Raw genomic sequence first — 23,540 nt, forward strand, 5'->3', positions numbered from 1 at the left:
TACCGTGATATTGATTTCAGCGTCTGTTGAACATTAAATTAATCCCTTTAACCGAGAATGATTGCTCGGTAGTAAATCCCTTTTTGAAGGGACAAGTGTGAAGTCTTAACTTAGATTAAAAGCAACATCCTTTCCACTCAGGTATGACCATGTGCTACCAGGAGTTCTTGGACATTGTAAGTATTGCAGCTCAGCCTCGATTACGGGTATCGATGCCAGTACGCCAAGGGGACGCGATGCAGAGCTGAATGTTCTCGTGCTAATTGTGGCATGGGGTATGCGACCATAAGGGCACTCACTACTTTAGATTCTTGCAACCATGTGTTGCTTCTGGCCCTTTGAATATATTGGTGAGCCCGACATCTTCGGGTGTCACGGTAGGTACTAGTACTACCTTAGAGGCTAAAGATATTCGATTGGAGGAGGATAGAGACCAAAAAAGTGCGGGAGTTTCTGAAACTAGCGGGATCGTCCCATCTAAGTTGTACGAATGGCGCACGAATACGACCCGACATCCTTACTCAAAAGCACTTTCGCCAACTCTGGGTGATTATGCAGTTTAACAATACCTTATCCTACATTTTGGATGAATCGGTATTCATCCCAAGTAGAGCGCGACCGGTGCATATAGGATGACGGGTCTTCTAGTTTTGTTTAATCGCAACGTTCATGGATGATATCCGTATAGATCATCTCAGAATTTCTATTCGAATCAATTTTAGTAGTTACTTGCTTCGTGCCTGAGAAATGACATCTCAAAAGGAGTTGGGATGTAATAATGTTCACCATTTGATCGGGTGTTTATTATAATAGTATTGTCGCATGTCGATCGAAATGACCTCATCGAGGTGGACGGGCTTGGCCTGACAATTAGCCTTAACTGAGCACAATAAGCGACATGGAATTGCAGCAAAGTAGCTGAGTAGCAAATGACTCACATAATGTAGGCTTAATGTTTTCTTTGGCTATCTGTAGCCAACTCTTGTAGTAGAAAGGATTAAAAACGAAGCAACAAATAGAAGCAAAAAAAGACCCCATCAACTTTTCAAGTTTTGAAGGCGCTGGCATTCTTCCACAATCTCATAAAGCTCATCCCAGTCAATACCAACATCCGTTTCAATAGGTAGCATCGGATGCTCTCCCAGGAAAAACGACAGATTGAGTCTGATTTCATCTGTTGCAGTGGGGGCTTAGTTGCTGATCAATTTCCTTCTATGGACATGGTTCTAGCGAATGGCAGTTTGATGACCGTTGACGAGGACTCCGACACTCCGACTTGTGGTGGGTCGTCAAGGGCGCTGTACACAATTTTGGCATTGTGACATCCGTAATTTCGAAGATTATGTTATTCCCAAAGTGCAGCTCTGGTCATACGCTGGCTTCATTTTCACACATGCCAAAGTCGAGGCTCTTTATGAAGCCATCAATGAACATCAATTGAAGAACGGAACTCAGCCGGTGGATCTCACCAACTACTCAGTCTTCTTCAATCACCCAGATCTCGACCCCGATCACGTACGCCATAAGTATCATTTTCATCCCAAGTCTGTACATAGCTGCTGACCGATGCAAAACGTCTAGTCCACCATCACATTCTTCATTCTGCACGAAGGCATCGACGCCGTCGAACCCAATACACGGACTCTTTCACTAAAATCGGGCCCAGAATGACAATGGCAGATTACGGAGCGCATAAAGTCCTCGCCAAGTGGACCAGCAACTCGAACATGGATCCTCCTTGCGATCCTCCTTGCCAGAAAGTCGGCCTATCCAACACTGCCAGTGGATCTGCAGGAGTATAATCCTGCCTCGATTCGATCACTTTTCGAGCGTGACACATGAGAATTCCGCATTATGCAATTCTCTCTTCCTATTCGAAGGGTATTCTTTCCAGGGGTTACAGGCTATTCCTTCTACATCGACAGCATCCCCACATCGTGAGGCAAACTTACTGGTTGCTCCGATGGTGTGATATTTGAGCCAACGGATAAAGAGCGAGAGTTCGAGGCCTTGAAGCTTGGAGTCGTTATGGTCGATGTTGTTTGAAGCAAGTGGGCAGAACGAGATGCACTCTTATGTCAACTACGCTGCTGGCAATGAGAACCTGGAGAATTGGTATTGATTTGAGTCGTGGCATTTGGAGAAGTTGAGGGCGTTGAAGGCCAAGTATGACCCTAAGTATCGGTTTAATTTCTATACATCCTTCAGGCACCATGGTTACGTATGGGACTTGAGAGAGAATACTTCATACAAAGGGAAAAAAGATCAAATTCATAGCGGAATCAAATTTCTATGTGCAATGTCCTAACTTTTACTCGTAATCATGACAAAAAGACGGGTCCGTGATATCAGAGGCCTGTGAACCCGAGTCGAACCCCATACGGCGTCGTCATCGAGGGGGTATTATGAACTGAACGTCTAAAACCAAGCACGACATGAGGGATTAAAGAGGTGACGAAGAAACAATGCAGGTTCAACTGTTGTTCAATTCAGTAATCCGGACAGACTCCTCATACCTATGCTGACCTTAACATCATTTCCAATCCTCATCAATCCGCAAAAATAACAATAAAAGGCGTGAATACACATTTAGCGTCTGCCACGTCCAGGGTTTCCACCCCGGCCGCCACGGCCACCACGGCCGCCACCTCCGCGAGGACCACCCCGGCCACCCTTACCGGGGCTCCGACGCTTATCAATGCGACCTCCACTGGGGGCGCCGGGTGTCTTGGGGGCACCCAGGCCTCGGCGAGCAGGAGGACCCTGACCCTTGGAACGAATGGTGTCGCTCAGAGCAGCAGCATCATCCTCGTCCAGGTCCATATCGTCACCGCCACGCTTAGCCTGGCCCATCTTGACCTTGCCCTTCTGACCACGGCGGACAGCATCCGGACCGCTGACAGCAGCAAGATAGGCGTTCACGCCACCAGCTCCTTCACCAGCACCGCTCATCTCGACATCGCCGCTAGCTTCGTTGTCGCCGAGGATCAGGCGACCATCAGCATCGAACTTGGCATTGCGCTTCTTCTTGGAGCCAGGGCCAGTGTTCAGGAAGCGATCGCTGGGCTTAGTGGTGGAAATGTTGGCCAGGGCATCAGGAGCCAGCAGATCCAGCGGATTATCCTCGGGAGACGTCTCGCGAATGTACTGAGTGCTCTGGCCAGACTTCTTCTTGCCACCAGCACCCTTGATGCGCGCGAGACCCTCGTCGATGTCGACCTCGCTACCATCGTCATCGGAGCCATCATCAGAATCGGAGAAGTCCGAGCCATAGACAGCCTTGTCGAAGGCATTGCCAGATTGCTGATCAGCCGCCTTCTCCTCGCCCTCGTCTTCGTCATCGGCGGCGCCTTCCTTCTTCTTGCGCTTGCTACGCTCACGCTGCTTGCGAATGTTCACGACAAGCTTGCGGTCATCCTCACCAACAAGGTTTTCCATGAGCGGAGCACCGAAGCGGCGCACAAGTCGGTCAATGATACCCTTAACCTTACTGCGGAGACGACCCTTGTGCTCCTTGTTCCAAGCCATGAGGTTGGGCACAAGTGCCGAAAGACGAGGACGCAAAGCCTCATCGGGAAGAATGACGACGGCAACTTTGACGAATCCCAGAACAGAGCGAACAATCTCACGGTTGTTGCTTGTAAGGAAAAGCTCGACAGTCTGGACCAGATCACCAAGAACCTCGGGTTGCAATTTATTTTGGTATTCGAAAAAGAGGCGAGAAAGGGCAGTAACAGAGGCAGCGACCATGTGAGGAGAGGAGCCAGCCAGACCGGCAGACACCATGGTGAAGAATTCTTCAATGGTGGCCGGGGCATCGGGGGAGTCGTCGGGCATGTGAGGCACCAGCGAGTTGCGAATCATGGTACCAGGGGGGTTGCGCTCGGTGTCAATAGTGCGGTTGGCAAGGTGAATGAGCAGGTCGAATGCGGCGGTGCGGGCCTTCTCGTTACTTTCCTTGCAGCCAAGCACAACCTCTGAGAGAATAGCCGGAATGAAATGCAGTTCAGAAGAAGGAAGGTGTGTGATGATCTCGTGAATGGCGAGCATGCGGTCTCGTCGGCCAGACGCGGGGGTCTTGTCGGTAGTGGCAATGAAGAGTGCCTGGAGCTCGCCGCTACGTTCTTTGAGCGCCTCGCTACCAGTCTCAGTTGAAGCCAGGCGAGGAATGAGCTTATAGGCCTTCTTAATGAGCTGCTGATCCGGGTTGGGGGATGGGCCGTTGAGGACAGCCGCAGCCATGGCGAATAACCCGGCGAAGCTGGAACGGGGCAAGTAGATAGACATGGCAATGACCAGGTCAATCAGGGTGTGAGAAGTGGGCGGCATCTTAGCAGATGAGCCCTGAGGAGCGGGGGCATCCTTCTGCTCCTCGGCCAGAGATGACTCGAGCATCGTGATAACCCGAGTGAAAGTCTCGTTGAGTTCCTAAATAGGAATTAAATTAGGCAATCGTTCAATTACGACGTGGGTCCGATATAAAGAGCTTACCTGCTCGGGAGTGATGCTCAGATAGGCATTGATGCACTGTAGGATATACCCGCGGTGGTGGGGGAGGGTCTGGCTGTAAACGTTGAATAGAACCGCCAAAAGGTTGCTGGCAAATCCGGAGAGATGCGCAATATTTTGAGCAGCGGTCGCCTTTGTGATACGGCGCTGCAGGATCAAGTCGTCCTGTTCGGCTTCAACAGACAGAATGGCCTGGTTAGACTCGACCAGGTTCTGCAGAGCGCGGCAAATATCAACGCGCAATTCGGTCTGTTTGTAGAGAACGTTGGACAGCAATTCAGCGAAGCCTTGGTCAAAGGACTCAACCAGGTCAAGTGGCAGCTCGCAGTAGCCCGGGAGAATACCCCAGGTTTGCTGGACCAGGGTTTCGAAGATCTTGACCTCGACAGACTTTTCGGCGGCACCAAAATCAACGATCTTCTGGTAGAGGGCCTCGCTCAGGGGCACCATCTCGGAGCGGAAGTGGCGCAGGTTCGTGTTCGTGACACTATCCCGAAGAATGGGGAGCATCCAAACACGACCAGTTTGGCCCTTCTTCTGCTCAGTAATGTTCAATGGCAAGATCTCAAGGACAGCCTCGGGGCCCATCGCCTCAATGGCGCTTCCAAGGACGCTGTCGGCTTCCTTCTTGCCATGAAAAGACTCGTTGCTGCGCAGTTCACCAATGGTCGAGACAATGTCAACGAGGAATGGGCTAGATTGCCACTTGTAGCAATCGAACATGGCAGAGCAGACATTGAACACCTCCACCCAGGCAGCCTGGTACTTGACGGAGAGCAAATCGGAAGTCGCGCGAGCGAGCTTCTCAAGAGTCTTCTCATCGTAAACAGACGGCTCAATGATAACGCTGCTGGGAATGCAGTTGTGCAGGAAGGAGATCAAGCACTCGGAGGCCGAGATGCGGATGTTGTGCGAGGGCGAAGCCAAGAATCCAGAGATAAGCTGGAAAAGGTCTGGCAGTTTCTCGAAGGTGTCCTCGGGGTTTATTTGCGCAGACACATCGTAACCGCGAGACAGAACCGCGATCCAAGGAGGAAGAAGCTGCGAGTCATTCTGTGCAGGTTTCAGCTCGGAGATAGCATCCAAAAGACGGGGCAGCTTGGAGGATGAGAACTCGTCCGCCATACCCTCGAAGATAACCTCGAACACCTCAAAAGCGCCCATAGTAATATACTCATTGCTGGAGCGCGATGCATTCATCAGGAGTTCACAGAGCGACTCGATCTTCTTGCTAGGCCAGCCGCCCGAGGCGGAAGCAATTGTCTTCACCAGTTGCAGTGAGTGGATAATCAAAGGCTCATGGTTATCTTGGTGATTGGCGTCACGACGGCCCTTTTTCTGCCTGGAAGCAGCCGTGATGCTGTCGCTCAGTGTCTTCATCGCAGACTCGGCGCACATATCCGCGCCGGGGTGGTCCAGAGAGGGGCTCGGAGGGGGTGCTTTGAGAACCTTGATCAACGCCTCCTGGGCACGCTTCCGCACCTTCGGACGGTGGTCCACCGACAGGCTCAGCAGACCGGCAGTCGCGCGGCGCGGACCAACTGCAGTGTGAGGCAGGTTCCATGCGGCGGCATCTTGGGCAATGAGCAGTGACTCGAGACAACCAATTGACGGGCGCAGGAGGGGAGCTTCGACTTCGGGAAGAGAGAGCGCAGGAGCGAGACTTGTGAGGATCTGGGAAAACTTCGAACGGAGGATGGGTTCGGGGACATAGGAAGTGGTGATATCGAGCAGGTAGACAACGGATGTCGCGAGATCCTTGTTCACAATTCCTTGCTCGGCGGTCAGCGACTGCGACAGCAGTGCAAGCAGCGCAGCGAAATATGCGGTCGCGGAAAAGTCGGCCTTTTGGTCACGAAGAGTGTCCTCCACTGCAGAGAGCACCACAGCGGTCTGCATGGAAATAGTTAGCGATCGTGCCTGGCAATTGATTTTGATCGGACGGGCGCAACTCACATGGTGCTGGTTCTGCAGCTTAGGAGATTTGATCTTCTCGAGCTTCTCCGCCAGAGTCGCCATGGTGACTGCGGACGACGAGGGGGAGAAGGAGAAAAAAAGCGTGCGGGGGAGGCTGTTCTGGCGGTGATGGGAGAAGCCCAAGCAAATCTTTTTTCCAGGCGACTTGGATTTTTCTTGGCGCCTTATCGATAAGCTGCCCTCTGCCCTACCCCAACTACACTAGTCTACCCTAAGGTAGTCCCGGACCACGTACTACTCCAATGGACAAGTGGTGGTCGTCGAGGATGATTCATACCTCGTGTCCTCCGCATCTTGACTCACGGGAAACTTCATACAGCTCTTCAGAATCTACTCACCTTCTATCAACTCTGCATCTACTCACATTCGATCATTTCAGCAATCACAATGACACAGCCAGCCTTGTCCGACCTTCTCAAAGCCTCGCCGTTGCACTTGGGTCCCTACGAAGACCTCTACAAGTACTTTCATGCGCACCCAGAGCTGTCTCGACAAGAGAAATCGACATCGGAAAAGCTTGCAGCGCACCTGGCCGGGCTGGGAGTCTCTGAAATCCATTCGGAAATCGGAGGTTACGGCCTCGCTGGCGTAATTCGAAATGGCGAAGGCAACACTGTTCTTCTACGAGCAGACATGGACGCACTGCCAGTGAAAGAGCTGACCGGGCTTCCTTACGCCAGTTCCATTACTATGAGCGACGCAGAAGGCAATGAGAAGCCTGTCATGCATGCGTGTGGTCATGATATGCACATCACATGTCTTCTGGCAGCCGCAGAGACTCTAATCAAAGTGCAAGATGCATGGTGTGGGACTTTGATCATCCTCTTCCAGCCGGATGAAGAGCGTGGGGGAGGTGCACAGGCAATGGTGGACGATGGACTTTACTCTAAGATCCCAGTTCCGGATTTTGTCCTCGGCCAGCATGTCGTGAGAATGAAGGCCGGCAGCATTGGCTCGCGTCCTGGAGCTATCATGGCTGCATGTGATAGTATGAAGATCACGGTCTTTGGCCGTGGTGGTCATGGCTCCCAACCCCATCAGACGGTCGATCCAGTGCTTCTAGCTGCCCATATTGTCGTTCGGTTGCAGAGTGTTGTGAGCAGAGAGATTAACCCCAACGACCTTGCTGTCTTAACCGTGGGGAGCCTCCATGCCGGACAGGCCGAAAACATCATCTCTGACAGGGCCGAGATCGGCGTGGACTTCCGATCTGTGAAGTTAGAGGTTCGGGAACAGATTATTGCTGGAATCAAGCGCATCGTGGAAGCCGAATGCGCGGCGAGTGGTTCGCCCAAGCCACCTGTTTTCACACCAACCAGACGTTTCCCGCCTACTGTGAATGATAATGATGCTGCCTCTCTAGTTGCCGCGACATTCGCGACTCACTTTGAGGACTTTGATGGTGATACACCACGAACGAATATCGCCGAGGATTTTTCTACTCTGGCGACCTGTCGAGGCATTCCGAGCTGCTTCTGGCTTCTTGGAGGTATCGACCACGGAATTTGGGACAAGGCACAAGCGGAATCTCGCACGGAGGAGGTCCCAGGAAACCACTCGGCGCTTTTCGCGCCTGTCATTCAACCGACTATGAGGGTTGGAGTGGATGCGCTGTGTCTTGCAGCCTTGACTTTCTTGAAGAAATAATAATTGCTGAGGTAGGGTTAAGAATGTTGATGAAATATCCGAATATAGATAAATAGAAGATTTACAGTAATAGAGCCGATGCGCATGAGGTATATGCGATTTCACCGTTTGGCACATACAGCAACGAATGATATGTGACTCTCCCATTTTGATATCAATGACTTCTTCGTGAATAGAGCACTTGAAGTGTTTGACTTGGAGTTAATCACCATACAATTGACTATGCATTCTAGCGCAGTTAGACAGCCATCTATCCATTACCCTAAGGTAGTGTAGCTTATGCGGATGACGAGCTACTCTTCGCTCAAATTCTACTTTCCGAGTATTCATTCTGAGCATTCAGAGCCATCAATTCGTTAGATCTCACTATGGGCTGGAACTAAAACGGAGCCCGAGGGATGGCAGTATTGTCCCATCAACGGACAACCCACACAACTCGACGGCAAAAGGGGCGGTGCGGGACACAGGATGAAGGCAAATTCAAATGTACCAAGCCGGGCTTTTCACCTCGAATGCGGCCTGGTGAGCATGACATGCCCTTCGCATAAACCCATATCAAATGGGCGATATCCCCAAACTCTCTCATGCCATCTGCAAACGGGAATAGGCGTGTACGGGCGAAGAAATAATGCCCGGTTATCTGCCATAACAAATTAAGCAGATAGCAAATGAATAGCCTTGTTCCATTATAGCCGGGTCACCCTGTCATGGAGACCACTCAATGGATTATATGTGCGGCGCAGTGGAAATCGGGACTTCGAGGGTGATTAAGGAAGGCTGCGCCGGGAAAGCAAAAAGATGTGCCTAGAAGAGTATCTCACCGCTATGCTCCGGCTCGAATCCAAGGGCCGAAAGCTCGCGGTGTCTCTTCTTGTCGCCGGCCTTGCGTTGGCTGTCCTCCTTCTTCTTGAGCTCGAAGACTTCTTCGAACGGAGCCTTGGTCACGCTAGTGGGAATTTCGTCCTCGCGGTCAAGGTCCTGTTCGTCGCGAGGATACGAGATTAGTATCGTCGGCCATTGCGTCGCATATATGGATCTGACAATACTTACCACTTCGCCCAGCAAGAGCACGTTCTCACCACGCACAAGGAAGATGCCACGGGGAACGTCAGCATATAGTTTACCGGCATAGATACGCTCAACGGTATCTTGCAGGACAAGGTTTGCTTTTGGTTCGTGCCAATGGTGGCAAGTATTAGCCGTAGAGTCATGGACGACTGAATCCTGCAACGCCCTTACCGAATTGATCCCAGCTTCGGAGCACACCGATGAGTTTCCTTCCATCGCGCAGCACAAGCACGAGCTTCTCTATTATTTGCGCGTCAGTCAAGTACCAGAATGTGCCGTCGGAGTTCACATACTGTCAGTCAAATCCAGCAATTGGGCGGCAGTTGTGAACATCTGGGGTGGAAGTTGGGGCGGGCCCGAGGTGGGTTGGCTGGCAGGCCCCAGGGTATTCTGCTGCTGCGGCTGGCGCTGCTGCGGCGCATTGGGAGGGTTTTCGTTCAAAGAGAGGCGCTCCATGGCGTTGGTGGGCGGAGGCGGAGGTGGGGTGGGAGAGAAAATCGGCGGGCTGTTGTTCCGGTTCAACGAGGGATTTTGAGATGAGTTGCTGTTCTAAGGTCGCGATGAGTATGGTGTTCTCATTCTGATGAATGAAAGAACAATCGAACGAGGGTTGCAGCCGGCACAAGAGGTCGCAGTTTGAGGGAGTTCTCCGGCCCGCAGAGGATCAAGGGCGGTGAGTTTGTTCTGTTTGCACAGATCTATCTACCCCAGTCAAGCACTCCATGCTACTTACAACTGCCGTCGATCTTGCACCTTGAATTAGGCTGATAAATTGGTCTTGTCATGAGATATTATACATTTTTCAGATGGTCTTGAGTTAAACTTGCTTCCACATACCTTATAATAGCATGATTCGTTCTGTCAACCAGCAATGTATTATCCGGATTCTTGCTGGCGTTCTCCTGCAAGATTGTAGATCAAATCCAAAATGCCGGTCGGAAACGTTTGAGTAACAAACGAACATTTCGATCTTCGAGGACCATATACGGACGATTTTATACCACCGCGGAACATGGAGAATAAAAGCCGGCACATGAAAAGAATGCTCATCCCAAACCACCAAACCAGCGACCCGGGGAAAGATAACATCACCGAATTGGCTAGTTTACTAAATTAATGTGCCCTCAAATCTTACACTAGTGTATGTGAGATCTCAGGACCATCAAAATACAATGCGTTGTAGTAGCGTATGAATTTGTGGATAGTAAGAATAGACTAGGTGAGAGGATATCTATATTTTTAAACGCCCATAACACAGCGAAGTAGCACCAAATACTCCGATCAAGCATAAGCAACAATATAATTATTCGAGAAGATCACTAGCCCAACGGATCTATACAGTAGATGGAAAACAATAAACAAGCCCAACCAAACGCCAATGGGTATCACAAAGCCACGCAAGACGGTCCAAAAACCACAAAAACAACCATAGCCCACCCCAGCACGACGCGCAGGCCTCGCAAACGCAAGTCCAAGACCATGACAAATCACCCCTCCACACTCTAGTCCCCGATGAAATCTTATCTCACGGGGAAGGTATGAACACCGAGCTCAGGATTTCAGACACGCCCAAGCCACGCACGACTCGAGCCTGAGCGCAAAGCCCGCAGTTTTGGTATCTGAGTTCGAGCTCGAGCCCAACCCGAGCCTGAGTGTTGCTTTTGCCTGGCCTTGCGTTGCCTTGCATCACATCGCATGCCACAGCGCAGAAGAAGGAGCAGGAGCAGGAGCAGTGCAAGCCTACGGCTGAAACCGCAATCGAAATTGACGACCTCGCCGTTCTTCGCGAACACTATACAGGAAGCGGGCGATGCTCTCCTGCTCCGACATGCCGGAGCTGTTAAAGTGCTTGCGAACGACGAGCGCCAGTTGATCCTTGCTTACGCGGTCTTGTCCGGTAATTTTGTGCAGTGGGGCGTCGTCACTGGAGGTGTCGTCGCGGGAGGCATTTGATTTATCTTTGTTCGAGGATTGGGCACGCCGGGCAGATAGTGCGGTTGGGGAGCGCAGGCCGATGCCCTGCGAGAGGATCATGCGGGAGTAGTCTTTCGAGTAGGCGCTTGGTGTGGGGAGTTTGTGGGTGTGGCGGTAGGCGTGGAGGATTTCGAGGGGGAGGTCGGACCAGGGGACCTGTTGATGAGATTGTGTTAGGTGACTGGCGGTTGGTTCTTGGATTGTCCTCCACGAGGTACAAAAACAGGCACAGGAAACACGCTTGGGGCAGGAGGCGGTAAGTTCGACTGACGTCGATTCCCTGCTCCCTAAAGCTCTGCATGGTACGTACCCTGGGTTGTTCATCCACGACCTCAGCATTGACCGGCGCACTGGTCACAGGCGCCTTATCCTTGTTCGCCGCCGCTTTGCGCTTGGTGGCAGCGCTCTTGTACTCTCGTGTGCCGCTGGAAGCTTCGGATCTCGAGTCGTCCACGATTGCGGCGTGGCGTTGACGCGGAGGGGCCATGGTTCAAGTGGCCCGGTGGGAGGGCAGTCAAAAGGATAGCGGGTGCCAATGGAGTCTAGAGAAGCTCTGGACGAGAAATCTGGCCAAGGTACACAGGCTATAGGGGGCAATAGCTGTTCGCAGTGTGCTGGTTCTCCGCTCAGTTTCGAGGCGGAGGCGGAGGCAGCTGGCAGAATGCCATTCCGCTTTAAGCGGACGGCTATTATTCCGGTGTGTGATGCCTGACGCACCAGGTACCCGAAGATAGTTAGTAACTAGCTATGTATAGACCATTGCGAGCAACGGCCGTAGGGGATCAGATAGAGGGAAGAGCGTTTAGTGAATAAGTGAATATAAAATCATGGGATTGAATAAGAAAATATTGTGCATCTCGACATTAGACTGCACGGTGCGATAATGGACTGATGGACTCAATCGGGAGGCGTTGGCTATGGGATGGCGTCAAACAAAACAAACATCTCATCTCCACACTTTGGCCTCTAGTTATTGTACGACGGCGACTTCGTGCCTTACCTAAAGACGCCGACTCAACTGAACCCGGCGAGCCTCCGTTCACCGCTCACTGCTCCACGCGGAGAATGGCAGTGCTGAACAGGGAAACCTCCGCAAGTCGGATATGAGTAAAAGACCACAATGCCGGACCACGCCCGTCGGACCACCGAGGCCGCGGTTTTCCGGGTGGGGGAGCTGGACGGGCATGCCAGGAGGGGGGGGGGGAGGGGGGAAAGGGGGGGCCATGGGGCAAAAAATGCCCGTCTTGGCAGCACGGTGTAGGCGAACGGGCGTGCCTTTGTCTGGGGCTTGTTTAGGGGACACCTAAGCCCTTAGCTAACAGGTTTTTTCTTTTTTTTTTTCTGTAAGAGTGAGGACTCCAACACGGCTCCAAAATTTCACCAGGGGCAAAACCGCCGATGTGGCCAAACATCCAAGCCTCGGAAGAATTTCGATGGTGGTGTATTCTCGGCGGGACAACTTCCGAACAACCAAAGGATGAAGTGTGGGGGAGGAGTCAAAGAGAAAAAAAATAACACGGTAACCAAGGAGAGCCGCGTTCACGAGCACGCAAACCAGAACAGGTACTGGCGAAGTCGCAAGAACCCGAGTCGGCACGGCAATGCCGAGTCGCTGGCCGAGTTGTGTCGGGCCCGCGGCTCCAGACACGGGAAGCGCTGGCTGGGGGGCCGGAGGGCAAGTGTCCGAAAATTTTCGAGCGGGAATCGAGCGGAAGTAACCCGTAGCCCAACACACCGGTGGCCCCCTTTTCTGGTTCTCGTTAGTCCTCGTTACTCCGTACAGTACTTCCTCCGAAGGAAAATTTTTCTTGGGGATCGCGTCGCTCGGGGATGTAGTTGCGCGATCTACAATGGTATCGCGATCCGTGGAATCGCCCGGGATAGTTGCCTACCCTAAAAAAGGTAGGACTACATTTAGTATGACTGGACCAGGTTGGAGTGGCTAGGGTTGTCACAATTTGACCGAACGACCGCCTCCTATATCATCGTGGAGTCAGCCAAAGCCACACTAAGCCCCGCACCGCGGCGCTGGAACGCCTTTTGGGGCCTTTTTCCCCAACGAGAAGAAAATTTTAAAAAAAGGAATGGAGAATGGCACAATGCCCCTCCAGCTGGACGTGCTCCGACTTCACCCGAACCACCTGCCTTCTCTTTCCCTCCCCATTGCTCCATAAGGCTGGGGTTGGGATGGGCTGATGCTGGGACGGGGGCTTCGGTGAGTGTGAGCCCAGGCCCGGTACCTGCAGCAGACTGTTCTAGCTGGGTTCGAGATGCCGTCATTCCATTTGATCCTTCACGGCAGGTTCTCCGTTAGTCTGAATGATTGGATTTAGCGTGGTGCCCCTCCAGATGGTGTTTGTACCCCTACTGTATGTAGTAGGGAGGTACGTGTGGTATGGAACCACCTCGTCGGGCACATTTTGAGATGATCGGATTGACCGGCCCGGTCGACGACTCCAGATGGCCCTGTTCAGCAGATCTGACTAGCTCGGCGGAGACGGCTATCAGGTGACGGCGACGATCAGGGACGTGGACGATCGTGACAATCAGTGTGCCCATTTCCAAGGGTGTCTGGGAGGTTGACGTGCGATGTGCAACATGCCGATGCAGCGACCGGGGGAGCCGAAGCCGAGGCTGATCGGGAGTGCGTGATAGCGCTCGTAGAGAACCAATGTAGCTAGGTATCAGCTGCCTCGCTCCAGGGCGGACCGTGGACGTGGCACGGGTACATGAAGCCGCAAAGCCACGGATGACGGACTTGCGATAAGGACCCTCCCCCCTTCACATGTGAACGGCAAGCTATCGATCTGGCTTGTGAAGACCATCGCAATAGCTGTAGCAATAGTGTCTGGGGCCAGGCCCGACCCGGCCAAGGCCCTGATGTACGTCCTGAGTACCATTGTCTCTGTACTCTGTTGTTGACACACGTGAAAGGGAGAGTGGCCAGTATTTTCGCTCATGCGACGTGGTCTGACCTCATGGGGAACCCCATGTGGTCTGGGGCAAAGCGAACCCCCGAAGCCCGTTATCTCATCACCCCCTCTTTCTCCTTAGGGTACCCTCAAGTACTCTCCCCATGGAGAAGGAGAGATAAGCCAAGCGAGGGATGGCTTGGAGTTTGAGCACAGGGAGTCTCCTTACGGACACTTCTTTTTTCCCCCGGTGGGTAGCACTACTCGATTCGCAACAATGGATGGAGTATGGGGTAAGAAAATCACTCAGGAGTGGAGTGGCCCGGAGGGGAGAGGGCAAGAGCAAAACACAAAATTAGTGTACGGGCCTCACCGAGAACTAGATGGGTGCGACTCCACCTTTCTCCGTTCCGTACCCCAAGTCTTCTCGTAAGAACATTCTCACCCTACTCCAGGGTTGTTCATTTGTCGTAGCTCAGCACGGCGGTCTCCGTCGTGGAACTAGAGTGATTCGAGCAGGTCCAACACCGTCCCCAGCGTTTGCGCACTGCACCTGCCGCCAGTAAGTAGTATTACTGTGTTCACCCACGGGGAATCAGATCGAGACCGGAGTCCCGCCCCGCACAATTTCATCATGATGCGTTCAAGGGTGCTGATTGGCCGCCGGGCTGTTCCAGAAGCTGTGGATCGCCGATCTCTCGCCTTGGCGGGTGCGTGTGCACACCACCACCAAGTGCGTGGCCTTACCCCCAGGTTGCACTTGGCCGCGAGAGTAACTGGATCCGAGGAATGCGAACCAAACCTTCCCCGGATTTCGGGCCCCGCATCAAGACCTGCCAAGTGCGACAATGTTACCCTCAATAGGTAATCCAGTCGAGATTTTTTTTTTTTGACTTCTTGCCAATGCAGTAATACGTCGTCGCATTAGGCCCTGCTACAGTTAGCAGGGGAGTCGATTACGGTGTGGGACGAGATGGCTACGAATGCGTCGTCGATCGTGGCTGTCCCCTTCCCCACCCAAGTGAGTGAATAATTTCTATCCACTGGACCCCTCTGCGAGAAAAATGACATTGCGAAACTCGAACTCGTGCTCGTGGCGCTGCGCTTGGTGAGGTTTCAGCGCCAGGCAGCAGAGCCCGGGACGATTTGAAACGGAACGCGGGCGAATCCCCGTCCCCTGCCCGTCCTTCTCCCCTCGTCCCTGTCCAAAGGGAATGCGAGCGTGGGTGTGTCATGTCATGACGAGGGAGAGCGCGAATGGCAGCGCGAGCACGTAATGACTGGATGCCGGTCGCAAGGGGGTTGCTGTACGGGGTGCTAGGGTGCGGGCTTGAAGCATAGGTGTCCAGACCGCGTCGGCGCATGCCAGGCTCTTTGTCCTTTCAGCTGATAGAGCTCGAGCGCTGCTATCGAGCTGCCAGGATAGGCCTCTTTCCATAATGCGCATGGGATTCGTCTTTTATTGCTAGTATTAATTGGTAATATCTTCCGCCTTCCCCGTGGTGGAAGGGTGCAGGAGGAGCCCCGAAGGTTTCGATCACGTAGGTGGATGCCTGTTTGGGGCGGGGCGGACTAAGAAGATCACGTATGGCGTGCCCTCGGTGCAAAGTCGGAAAACCGGCGCTTTCTTGTCTCCCTTTGGATCCGTCAAATTCCCTTTGCTGTTTACGTTTACTCTTCTGTTAGTTTCCGCTGTTTGGTGGGGTCTGATAACACGGTATGATTGTGACATAACCTCATTTGAGGTCTACTGTAAGATTTCCTGGGGTACCCGCTTTATCCGGGGAAGGCAAGTCTGACCTTGCGCATCCCCCCGGAATCGTCGAGATGGATGGCCGGCATGGGGTGATACTGGCTGTCGCAAGGGGAGCAGATTTTTTCATGATTTCGATTTTGCCATTGGATTTGTACTGGTTCCCTCTGATCGCGATGTCGGAGTTGCTATCACTCGCGACGATCATGGCAGGCGGGGAGGCGCCCAAGGTGCTACTCCAAATCTAGGGCTGACCCCCTGCAACAGTGTGTGTGTCTACAACAAGTGCAGGGTGATCTTGGCACTTGCTCTGTATGTACATCATGTCCTTACGTACTGCTCTTCAAAACTGCTATGGCGATAGCGGGGTCTCTCTGAGTCAGAACAACTGAAATCGCCTGTGACGATGATCATCGGGTACATCTTGCAAACTCTAGCGATCATCCCGGGGATTTCGGGCGATAGGGTGCTGCAACGGGCACCACGCCCTTGCCCCGGACTCCAACAGAGGTGGCTCAGGACGCAACCAGCGATGCTCATCCTTTGGAGGAAGTCTCCGCCCTTCCCTATCATGTCGAACTTGTTTAATGTACCCCCCACGCTCTACTGCCCATAGTTGTGGATAGCGGTGTCGATCCCTGCGATCGCGGGGGGATCTCCAAGAAAACTCTGACGATGACGAGGCAGGTGAGACGAAGCGCCCCATCGCAGAAACGGAAGCCGGCTTCCGGGCGATACCAGAGCCCAGCGCTTACTGACAGCTGACAGAGCAACAGCCAACATCAACATCAACAGGAGACCACCAATATCCCTACCACTAGGAGTAGGTATAGTAAACAGAATCGACTCGTCAGCTAAAAGGTCGCAGCGTTTCACGGCCATCGGCAAAAAGCGGGTAATAGCTCGTCGCAGCGGTACCTGCTTTGGCACCCTCCCACACAGCCCTCCTCCACAAGACGACCCCCCTGCAGATCGAGGCGCCGAATCCGGAGCTTCTCCATTACGCCATTCCCCGTGGAGAGAGATGGTGCATTCATCCGGGTGGAGTGACTTCCCCCTTTGGGTTCGGCCAATTGTCCCCCGGTCGGCAATCGACCCGGTATTCGCTGACTCCGTCGAAACGAGAACGAGCACCGGCTGGCTGCACAGCCCAGTGAGAGCGAGATGTCGTGGTGCGTGCTATCGCTCCTCCAGTATTTCCCTATGGTGCCATTGTTGGGGGATTTCTTGGTCCGGGGGTTGCCGGTCATGCTCCACTTCCCTACGACGACCGATTTATCTCCAGACTTGCCACAAAATAAAAAAAGCCGGAGTTTCGCCGAAATGGGGCGAAATGGGTACTTGGAGTAGTCAAAAGTGATGCGCAGAATTGTGTGCTGGAGGATCTGCCACTAATGAGCCCCTTGACCCGGCTACATGCAGCTCGTCCGTCGCGTTGGATGAACGCCAGAACTGTTGCACTTGTTTGATATAGGGAGGCGGCGCTCTCCACGCGCTTCGCCGATTGCCTGGTTGGGCGGGAATTGGCCGCGGCTTTTTGAGGATGGAATTCTTGCACCAACCAGCGATGCTCTACCCATCACATGGCGGAGCGGGCCCGGAGGAGCGTATCTTTCATTATCCCCAGGCTGTGATCCCTTTTGAGGGCCTGCCGAGACGTGGCGCGATCGCGGGGCTTAGTCCGGAGTACCTATATATACCCCCGCAGTATTATCCCACGAGATAGTATACCCTACCATGAGTTTGTAGTACTAGTATCACTATCATTTCGCTTGGAACTATTCCGGATCCTTTCGAGGCGAATTCCTCGGCTCCGGGGCTCCCCCAGATTTGACTCGATAGCCCAGCATGAGTCTGTACCACAGCCACCACTGCTGAGTGCGACGGAGCTGGACCGGACGATAATGCGGCTTTGCAGCTGCAGGGAGCATCCTGTTCCAGTGATTGGGCGATTCGCGCCTATCTGTTGTTGGTATCAAGTCCAGCGGGTCACGGCCCTCGCCGTGGTCCCTCCGAATCTGGGGTATTCCCTATCTTCTCTCGTAGACCCTGCTCACTTTGACAGACCATGACTGGAAACAATATATCCAACGGTTTGCTCGTGTGGTGGTAGATCCTAGTAGATAGCGAGGCCAACGGCGCCAGTGCCGGGTTGTTTTCGTGCTGCCCGTCTGTATGACCTCTCCATTCCCCCATGACTAAATCATGCTCAAATCATGTATCATGTGTCGACATCATCGATGATCCTCGCCATCGTCACAGCCCAACGCGCCCTCCTTGTTGCAAAGTTTGCTGTTCCACAAGAGGGGACGGGAGAGAAACCCCAGAATTTCCACGATTTCCCCGTCATTTCCCCATCTCCCCCGGTCTGGAACTCGACAAGCTTCCTTTCGTCCTGGGAGTTGCCACGATGCATCATCCGGGATCATGATTGAACAATCGCCGAAGATCAAGCGAATGGCCGCGAGGCACCAATCCAGGCCCCGGATGGTGCGAATCTACCAGTCTTCCTTCCCTCGGTAGGGTACAATTGTATGTGTGGTATTGTCCGATAAGGGCTTTCTCCAGACGCGCGATAGCCGGTCTCGCCAGAGGAACCTCCCGTAAGGAGGGTAAGGCCACGCACCTCACGCCACACGGGGTTTCTTCAAGGACCTTTCGAGTGTCCCCACGTCTTTTCTTTTTCTCTTTTTCTTTTCTGGTTTCCCCTTTGGGCCGCTCGATTTTGTTTTTCCTTTTCCGACTCTCCCCTTGCCCTTTCGGTCGTCCCCCTACACCTTCACCTACCATCTCGTATCGCGAGACCTTTACTTAGGCAGTAGACTCTATCGCAATACACGGCATACTGTAGCATCACTGTGCATCACTGCCTAACAGCGTAGACCGGAAAGCAGGAATCCGAATTCGCTGGAATGGCAGGCCCCCACTCTTTTCCCAAGACGATCTACCGCACGTTGCCCGCTCTTTTCGTCTTTTTTTTTTTTTTTTTTTTTTTCCGAATTTCGATTTTTCATTTCCCTTTTTCGCCCCAGTCTCTGCCTTTTCTGCGCTTTCCCCCACAGTCGCCGCTCAACCTTGTTACGATCCCTTCGATTTTTCCTTTTTTTTTTTTTTTTTTCCAATTTTTTTTTTTCCTTTTTTTCTTTTCTGAGCCAAACCCGATTCCGAGCCCCCTTCGACTCCCCCAATTCTCCCCGATTTCTCCCTTCTTCATTTTCCCCTCCATTCCTCATACTTCCCCTCCCTTTCTTTTATTCCTCCTGCTCCCCAGATCGTCGTCTCCAGATTCTTCCTCCCCTCACATATTTTCCTTTTTTTGAGTCCTCCCTGTTCGGGACCGTAAAAAGGCAACAATCAAGGATTTGCGTCCGATCACCCCGATCGCCCTCTTCCACCCCCTCCCCTCCCCATCTCGGCTGTTGATCGACCGGGCGATTCTTAGGTCGCGACCTGTCCCTGCGTCGTGATAAAGCAGACCACTCCCCCGGGCCAACTTCCCTTGGCCTCTTCCCTTCTGCTTCTTCCGACCTGGCCATAAATCCACCATCCCCCTCCCGCTGATTCACATGCCGCCCCCCGTCGCCTCAGTGGGTTTCTCCAATCTACTGAATCCGCAAGACGCATCCTCCTCGACCACTCCGGTGCCTGCTCCTCAGTCCACCGACTCGGATCCTTCCATGGCCTCATCCGTGAGCCTGCTCCCGCCTCTTATGAAGGGTGCTCGTCCTGCCAACGAGGAGGTCCGTCAGGATCTGCCTCGGCCCTACAAATGCCCGCTCTGCGACCGTGCTTTCCACCGTCTGGAGCACCAGACTCGTCACATCCGCACCCACACCGGCGAGAAGCCTCACGCCTGTCAATTCCCCGGATGCACCAAGCGCTTTAGCCGCTCTGACGAACTCACCCGCCACTCGCGCATTCACAACAACCCCAACTCGCGTCGCAGCAACAAGGCCCAGCACCTGGCCGCGGCAGCAGCGGCCGCGGCCGGCCAAGATGCCACCATGGTGAGCGCCGCCAACATGATGCCTCCGCCCAGCAAGCCCATCACTCGCTCTGCGCCCGTCTCGCAGGTCGGCTCGCCCGACGTCTCGCCTCCTCACTCCTTCTCCAACTATGCCAACCAGATGCGCTCCAACCTGGGCCCGTACTCGCGCAATCAAGAGCGCGCTTCGTCGGGCATGGATATCAATCTGCTGGCGACCGCCGCATCGCAGGTCGAGCGGGATGACCACCTGGGCTACCACGGCGGATCGCGACACCACATGTTTGGCAACCGTCATCACGCTGGCCGCGGCCTGCCTTCGCTCTCGGCCTATGCAATCTCCCAGAACATGACCCGTTCGCACTCCAACGAGGATGACGACAATTACGGTGGACATCGCGTCAAGCGCTCGCGACCCAACTCCCCCAATTCCACTGCACCCTCCTCCCCAACCTTCTCGCACGACTCGCTCTCGCCCACTCCCGACCACACTCCCTTGGCTACGCCCGCGCACTCGCCGCGCCTGCGTCCTCTCGGCGCCAACGACCTTCACTTGCCTTCGATCCGCCACCTGTCCCTCCAACATACTCCCGCGTTGGCTCCCATGGAGCCCCAACCCGAGGGTCCCAATTACTACAGTCCCGGTCAAGGCAATATGGGTCCCAGCATCACGGACATCATGTCAAAACCCGACGGTACCCAGCGCAAGCTGCCGGTGCCCCAGGTGCCAAAGGTTGCGGTGCAGGACATGCTCAACCCGGCCAGCGGATTCACCTCCATGTCGTCTTCGACCAACAATTCCGTTGCTGGCAATGACCTTGCTGAGCGATTCTGAATTCCCTCCCCAAAACAAAAACAGGCTCTCTCCTCACGTCCTCTAAATTTCTGTTATGTGCGCTACGAAACGATATAGACTTTGTGCATTTTCTTCCTGGATTGCAGGCATCAACGGTGTCGGATGGATCGGTTTTTATTTTTCTGCCCTTTTTTTTCCCTGTTTATCATTCAATTTTCTTTTCTTGTGAAAGGCGCTCTACCTCATAGACGGATCGGGATTTTTCTGTGGCTGTTTTCTCGCCGAATTCCCTTCGAGTTCAAAATTCTGTCAACTTGACCTTTACTTTCCGAGACCTGCGGTCTCTTTCTCTTCTTGATCACTTTATTTTACTACTCCCCTTAATATTTGCTACCACTTGTGGGAATCAAAATTAAAATCAAAATTCAATACTTACATCTGATCTGCAGTAGTTTCTCATATCATTTGATTAAGATTGATTTCATCTTGATACTTGTGGAGACTGCCCGTCAACAGAAACCCCCCCCCCCCCCCAACATAGTGATCACACCCTATGGTAGTTCCCTGGGTACTCTAGAATAGCGCCGGTATCCTACCTAAGTAGTATACTAGTAGATATCAAGCATCGCCGTCATGCCATATCTCCACTAGACCAACACCAGCACCACGACCAAGCCCAGTCTTCACGGGAGAAAAACCAGAGATAACGTAACCCACAAGCGAACCGCCCACACAAGCGAACCGCCCACCCATCTCAACCTATAATTTTGATTTGCATATAAAATAACCACAACGCCATTAAATTATTGATATCACTGCTTCGGACATCTATTTATCTTATGCCCTATCCCTCCACAACCACTGCATCTTGGTGGCGCCCGTTGTCGTGGTGTATTAGTCTCATTTGCGACCGGAGCTAGTTCTGGATGAACAGGATCCAGAGATTCAACGGCTTGGTTCGAACTGAATATTACGTCTCTTCCCTCCTGAATTGACATGCCTTCAGTACGGTCGATGCGTTTATTAGACCTCTTGCGTTTTTGTTTCCGAACCTCATTGGCAGCGCGCAAATCCCGGATTTCTTTCTCCAACATCGCTAGCCTTTGAAGCGTGACATGGAAGCCTTTAAGAGTCTGCTCTACCACATGCTTTGTAGGCGTTGGAGGGCTCACGGATCGATATTTGAGTAGAGCTTTGACTGAAGATTCTTGCCGATATAATTGTTTTGTGTTGAGTGGTGTTGTATGGCTCCACTCACTTGATCGGCTTCCTGGTCGGCTTCCTGGGGGGGTTGGTGTTCGAAGCTGAATATTAAGCTTCGATATAACCCGATCGGGATCAAAGGGTATTAAACCAGCAGATTCGAATGCGCTCTGAATTATATCCGAGTGATATGAGATCTCGCGAGCGTGCGGGTAGGCGGCAAGGAAATCAAGCTTGTCAATATGGTTGATATTGCATCGAGCTTTTCGCTCAACCAAGCCACCATATGCGCGCTTTAGGTTCGCAAAACACCCGACATCTAGTGGTTGTAGCAAATGAGATGAATGCGCTGGCATGCAAATTGGTATAATATCATGTTCAGCGCAAAGTCGGTCGAATTGAGGTGTCAAATGGCTACCATGACCATCAAGGACTAGAAGACGATATTTACCCTTTGTACGGCTCGCCGTACTCGGAATAAAGAGATCTTTCAGCCAGCGAAGGCCAATAGCATCAGTTGTCCATCCATTATCACTGATTTCGATCCTCCAGTCCGGTCCTACCCCTTTATCTTCGTACCAAGCCTGGTGATGTGTCTTGGATTTGAAGATAAGACAAGGTGGTAATTTGAAGCCCGACGCACCAATACACTCGATAGATGTGACCCATTCACGATTTCCAGGTTGTTTAAGAGATCTCCGACCGTAGTATTCAGCACGGGTGACGACTTTTGCAGTAGCAATAAGACCCATTGCGAAGCCAGTCTCATCAAAGTTATATATATCGTCAGGTTGGATGCCGTTCTCATTAATCGTGCGTTGAACCAAGTCGAACCACTCTCGTATGACCTTTGGATCCTCGCATTTTGCTCGTTGGTAGTTGTACTTTCGAGAGAACCGAGATTTAAGATCATCATGGCGATTAACAAAGTTGTAGACCCAGTTGACGCCAACAGTCTGCGTACAGCGTTCGGCTAATAGAAGATTGGCCATTTCTGCCACCATAGCAGGCCGAGGAGCTGATCCACGTGAATCCATAGAGAGCACCCATTGTAGAAGTGATCTCTCCTCGTCTTCTGTCAATTTATGGTTGTTGGCGCGTGTTTCTGAGCGACTTTGTTGACCGTTGACGCGATCGCGTAGAGTGGACCAGGGGACGTCGAATTGGCGTGCTGCTTTGCGAATAGAGGTAATTTGACCATTTTGAATGGCATGCAGGGCTAATGAGAGTCTGCCCTGCCTATCCTGCGAAAATCGGGCAGAACTAGATCGATTTGGTGGCATGGTGGATGGTTATAAAAGAGAGGTTATAGTACTCAGATCAAAATTGATGGGGTGGGCGGTTCGCTTGTGTGGGCGGTTCGCTTGTGGGTTACGTTACCTTAAACTACTGCACAGTCCAAACATTAGTCCCCCCAATCGCCCCGCCCCCTCCTCCAACGCCTAGCGCGAAAAAAAAAAAATAATAAAAAATAAGAACCCTGCCCTAGGGTAGCGTGTACTTGTTTCATAAAGCATCCAAGTTCACTATCTCCGTCTCTTTTATTTCCCCGATCGTAATGTTCGTCCAATCCGCGCTTCTTCGCTTCCCCACCCTCTACCTGGTTACGATGGACATCGCCTGATTGCCGTGAGAGGAGGTAGGAGTCCCCACGTCGCTGCAGTCGGGCCACGCCGGCACGCAAATGTCATGCATGCATGCTGACTCTGACACTTC

General features: G+C 52.7%; 7 protein-coding genes across 7 annotated transcripts; 4 read left to right on the forward strand and 3 right to left on the reverse strand.

The window, feature by feature from the left end:
- Window positions 1-1,133: 1,133 nt before the first annotated feature.
- Window positions 1,134-1,671, forward strand: N7532_000651 (uncharacterized protein; the record flags this gene model as incomplete). The annotated part of the gene is made up of 3 exons (XM_056613155.1): window positions 1,134-1,281; window positions 1,340-1,515; window positions 1,582-1,671. The coding sequence occupies 3 exons, from the start codon at window positions 1,134-1,136 to the stop codon at window positions 1,669-1,671; spliced, it is 414 nt and encodes a 137-aa protein (XP_056480379.1).
- Window positions 1,672-1,854: 183 nt separating this feature from the next.
- Window positions 1,855-2,122, forward strand: N7532_000652 (FAD-dependent oxygenase; the record flags this gene model as incomplete). Its single annotated transcript, XM_056613156.1, has 2 exons — window positions 1,855-1,937; window positions 2,017-2,122. The coding sequence occupies 2 exons, from the start codon at window positions 1,855-1,857 to the stop codon at window positions 2,120-2,122; spliced, it is 189 nt and encodes a 62-aa protein (XP_056480380.1).
- Window positions 2,123-2,589: 467 nt separating this feature from the next.
- On the reverse strand, window positions 2,590-6,528 carry N7532_000653 (mRNA-binding protein RRP12; the record flags this gene model as incomplete). Its single annotated transcript, XM_056613157.1, has 2 exons — window positions 2,590-4,428; window positions 4,492-6,528. 2 exons carry the CDS (start codon window positions 6,526-6,528, stop codon window positions 2,590-2,592), a joined length of 3,876 nt encoding a protein of 1,291 aa, XP_056480381.1.
- A 345-nt stretch (window positions 6,529-6,873) lies between these two features.
- N7532_000654 (M20 family metallopeptidase) lies at window positions 6,874-8,133 on the forward strand (the record flags this gene model as incomplete). Its single annotated transcript, XM_056613158.1, has 1 exon — window positions 6,874-8,133. One exon carries the CDS (start codon window positions 6,874-6,876, stop codon window positions 8,131-8,133), a length of 1,260 nt encoding a protein of 419 aa, XP_056480382.1.
- An 804-nt stretch (window positions 8,134-8,937) lies between these two features.
- On the reverse strand, window positions 8,938-9,657 carry N7532_000655 (U6 snRNA-associated Sm-like protein LSm1; the record flags this gene model as incomplete). Its single annotated transcript, XM_056613159.1, has 4 exons — window positions 8,938-9,111; window positions 9,184-9,299; window positions 9,373-9,441; window positions 9,495-9,657. 4 exons carry the CDS (start codon window positions 9,655-9,657, stop codon window positions 8,938-8,940), a joined length of 522 nt encoding a protein of 173 aa, XP_056480383.1.
- Window positions 9,658-10,941: 1,284 nt separating this feature from the next.
- On the reverse strand, window positions 10,942-11,662 carry N7532_000656 (histone deacetylase complex subunit SAP30 Sin3-binding domain-containing protein; the record flags this gene model as incomplete). The annotated part of the gene is made up of 2 exons (XM_056613160.1): window positions 10,942-11,331; window positions 11,486-11,662. 2 exons carry the CDS (start codon window positions 11,660-11,662, stop codon window positions 10,942-10,944), a joined length of 567 nt encoding a protein of 188 aa, XP_056480384.1.
- A 7,744-nt stretch (window positions 11,663-19,406) lies between these two features.
- N7532_000657 (C2H2-type zinc finger protein) lies at window positions 19,407-20,660 on the forward strand (the record flags this gene model as incomplete). Its single annotated transcript, XM_056613161.1, has 1 exon — window positions 19,407-20,660. One exon carries the CDS (start codon window positions 19,407-19,409, stop codon window positions 20,658-20,660), a length of 1,254 nt encoding a protein of 417 aa, XP_056480385.1.
- Window positions 20,661-23,540: the final 2,880 nt, after the last annotated feature.

The sequence above is a fragment of the Penicillium argentinense genome (genome assembly GCF_028826775.1).
Source record: "Penicillium argentinense strain IBT 30761 chromosome Unknown utg000001l_segment0_segment0, whole genome shotgun sequence".
Taxonomy (NCBI): Eukaryota; Fungi; Ascomycota; class Eurotiomycetes; order Eurotiales; family Aspergillaceae; genus Penicillium; species Penicillium argentinense.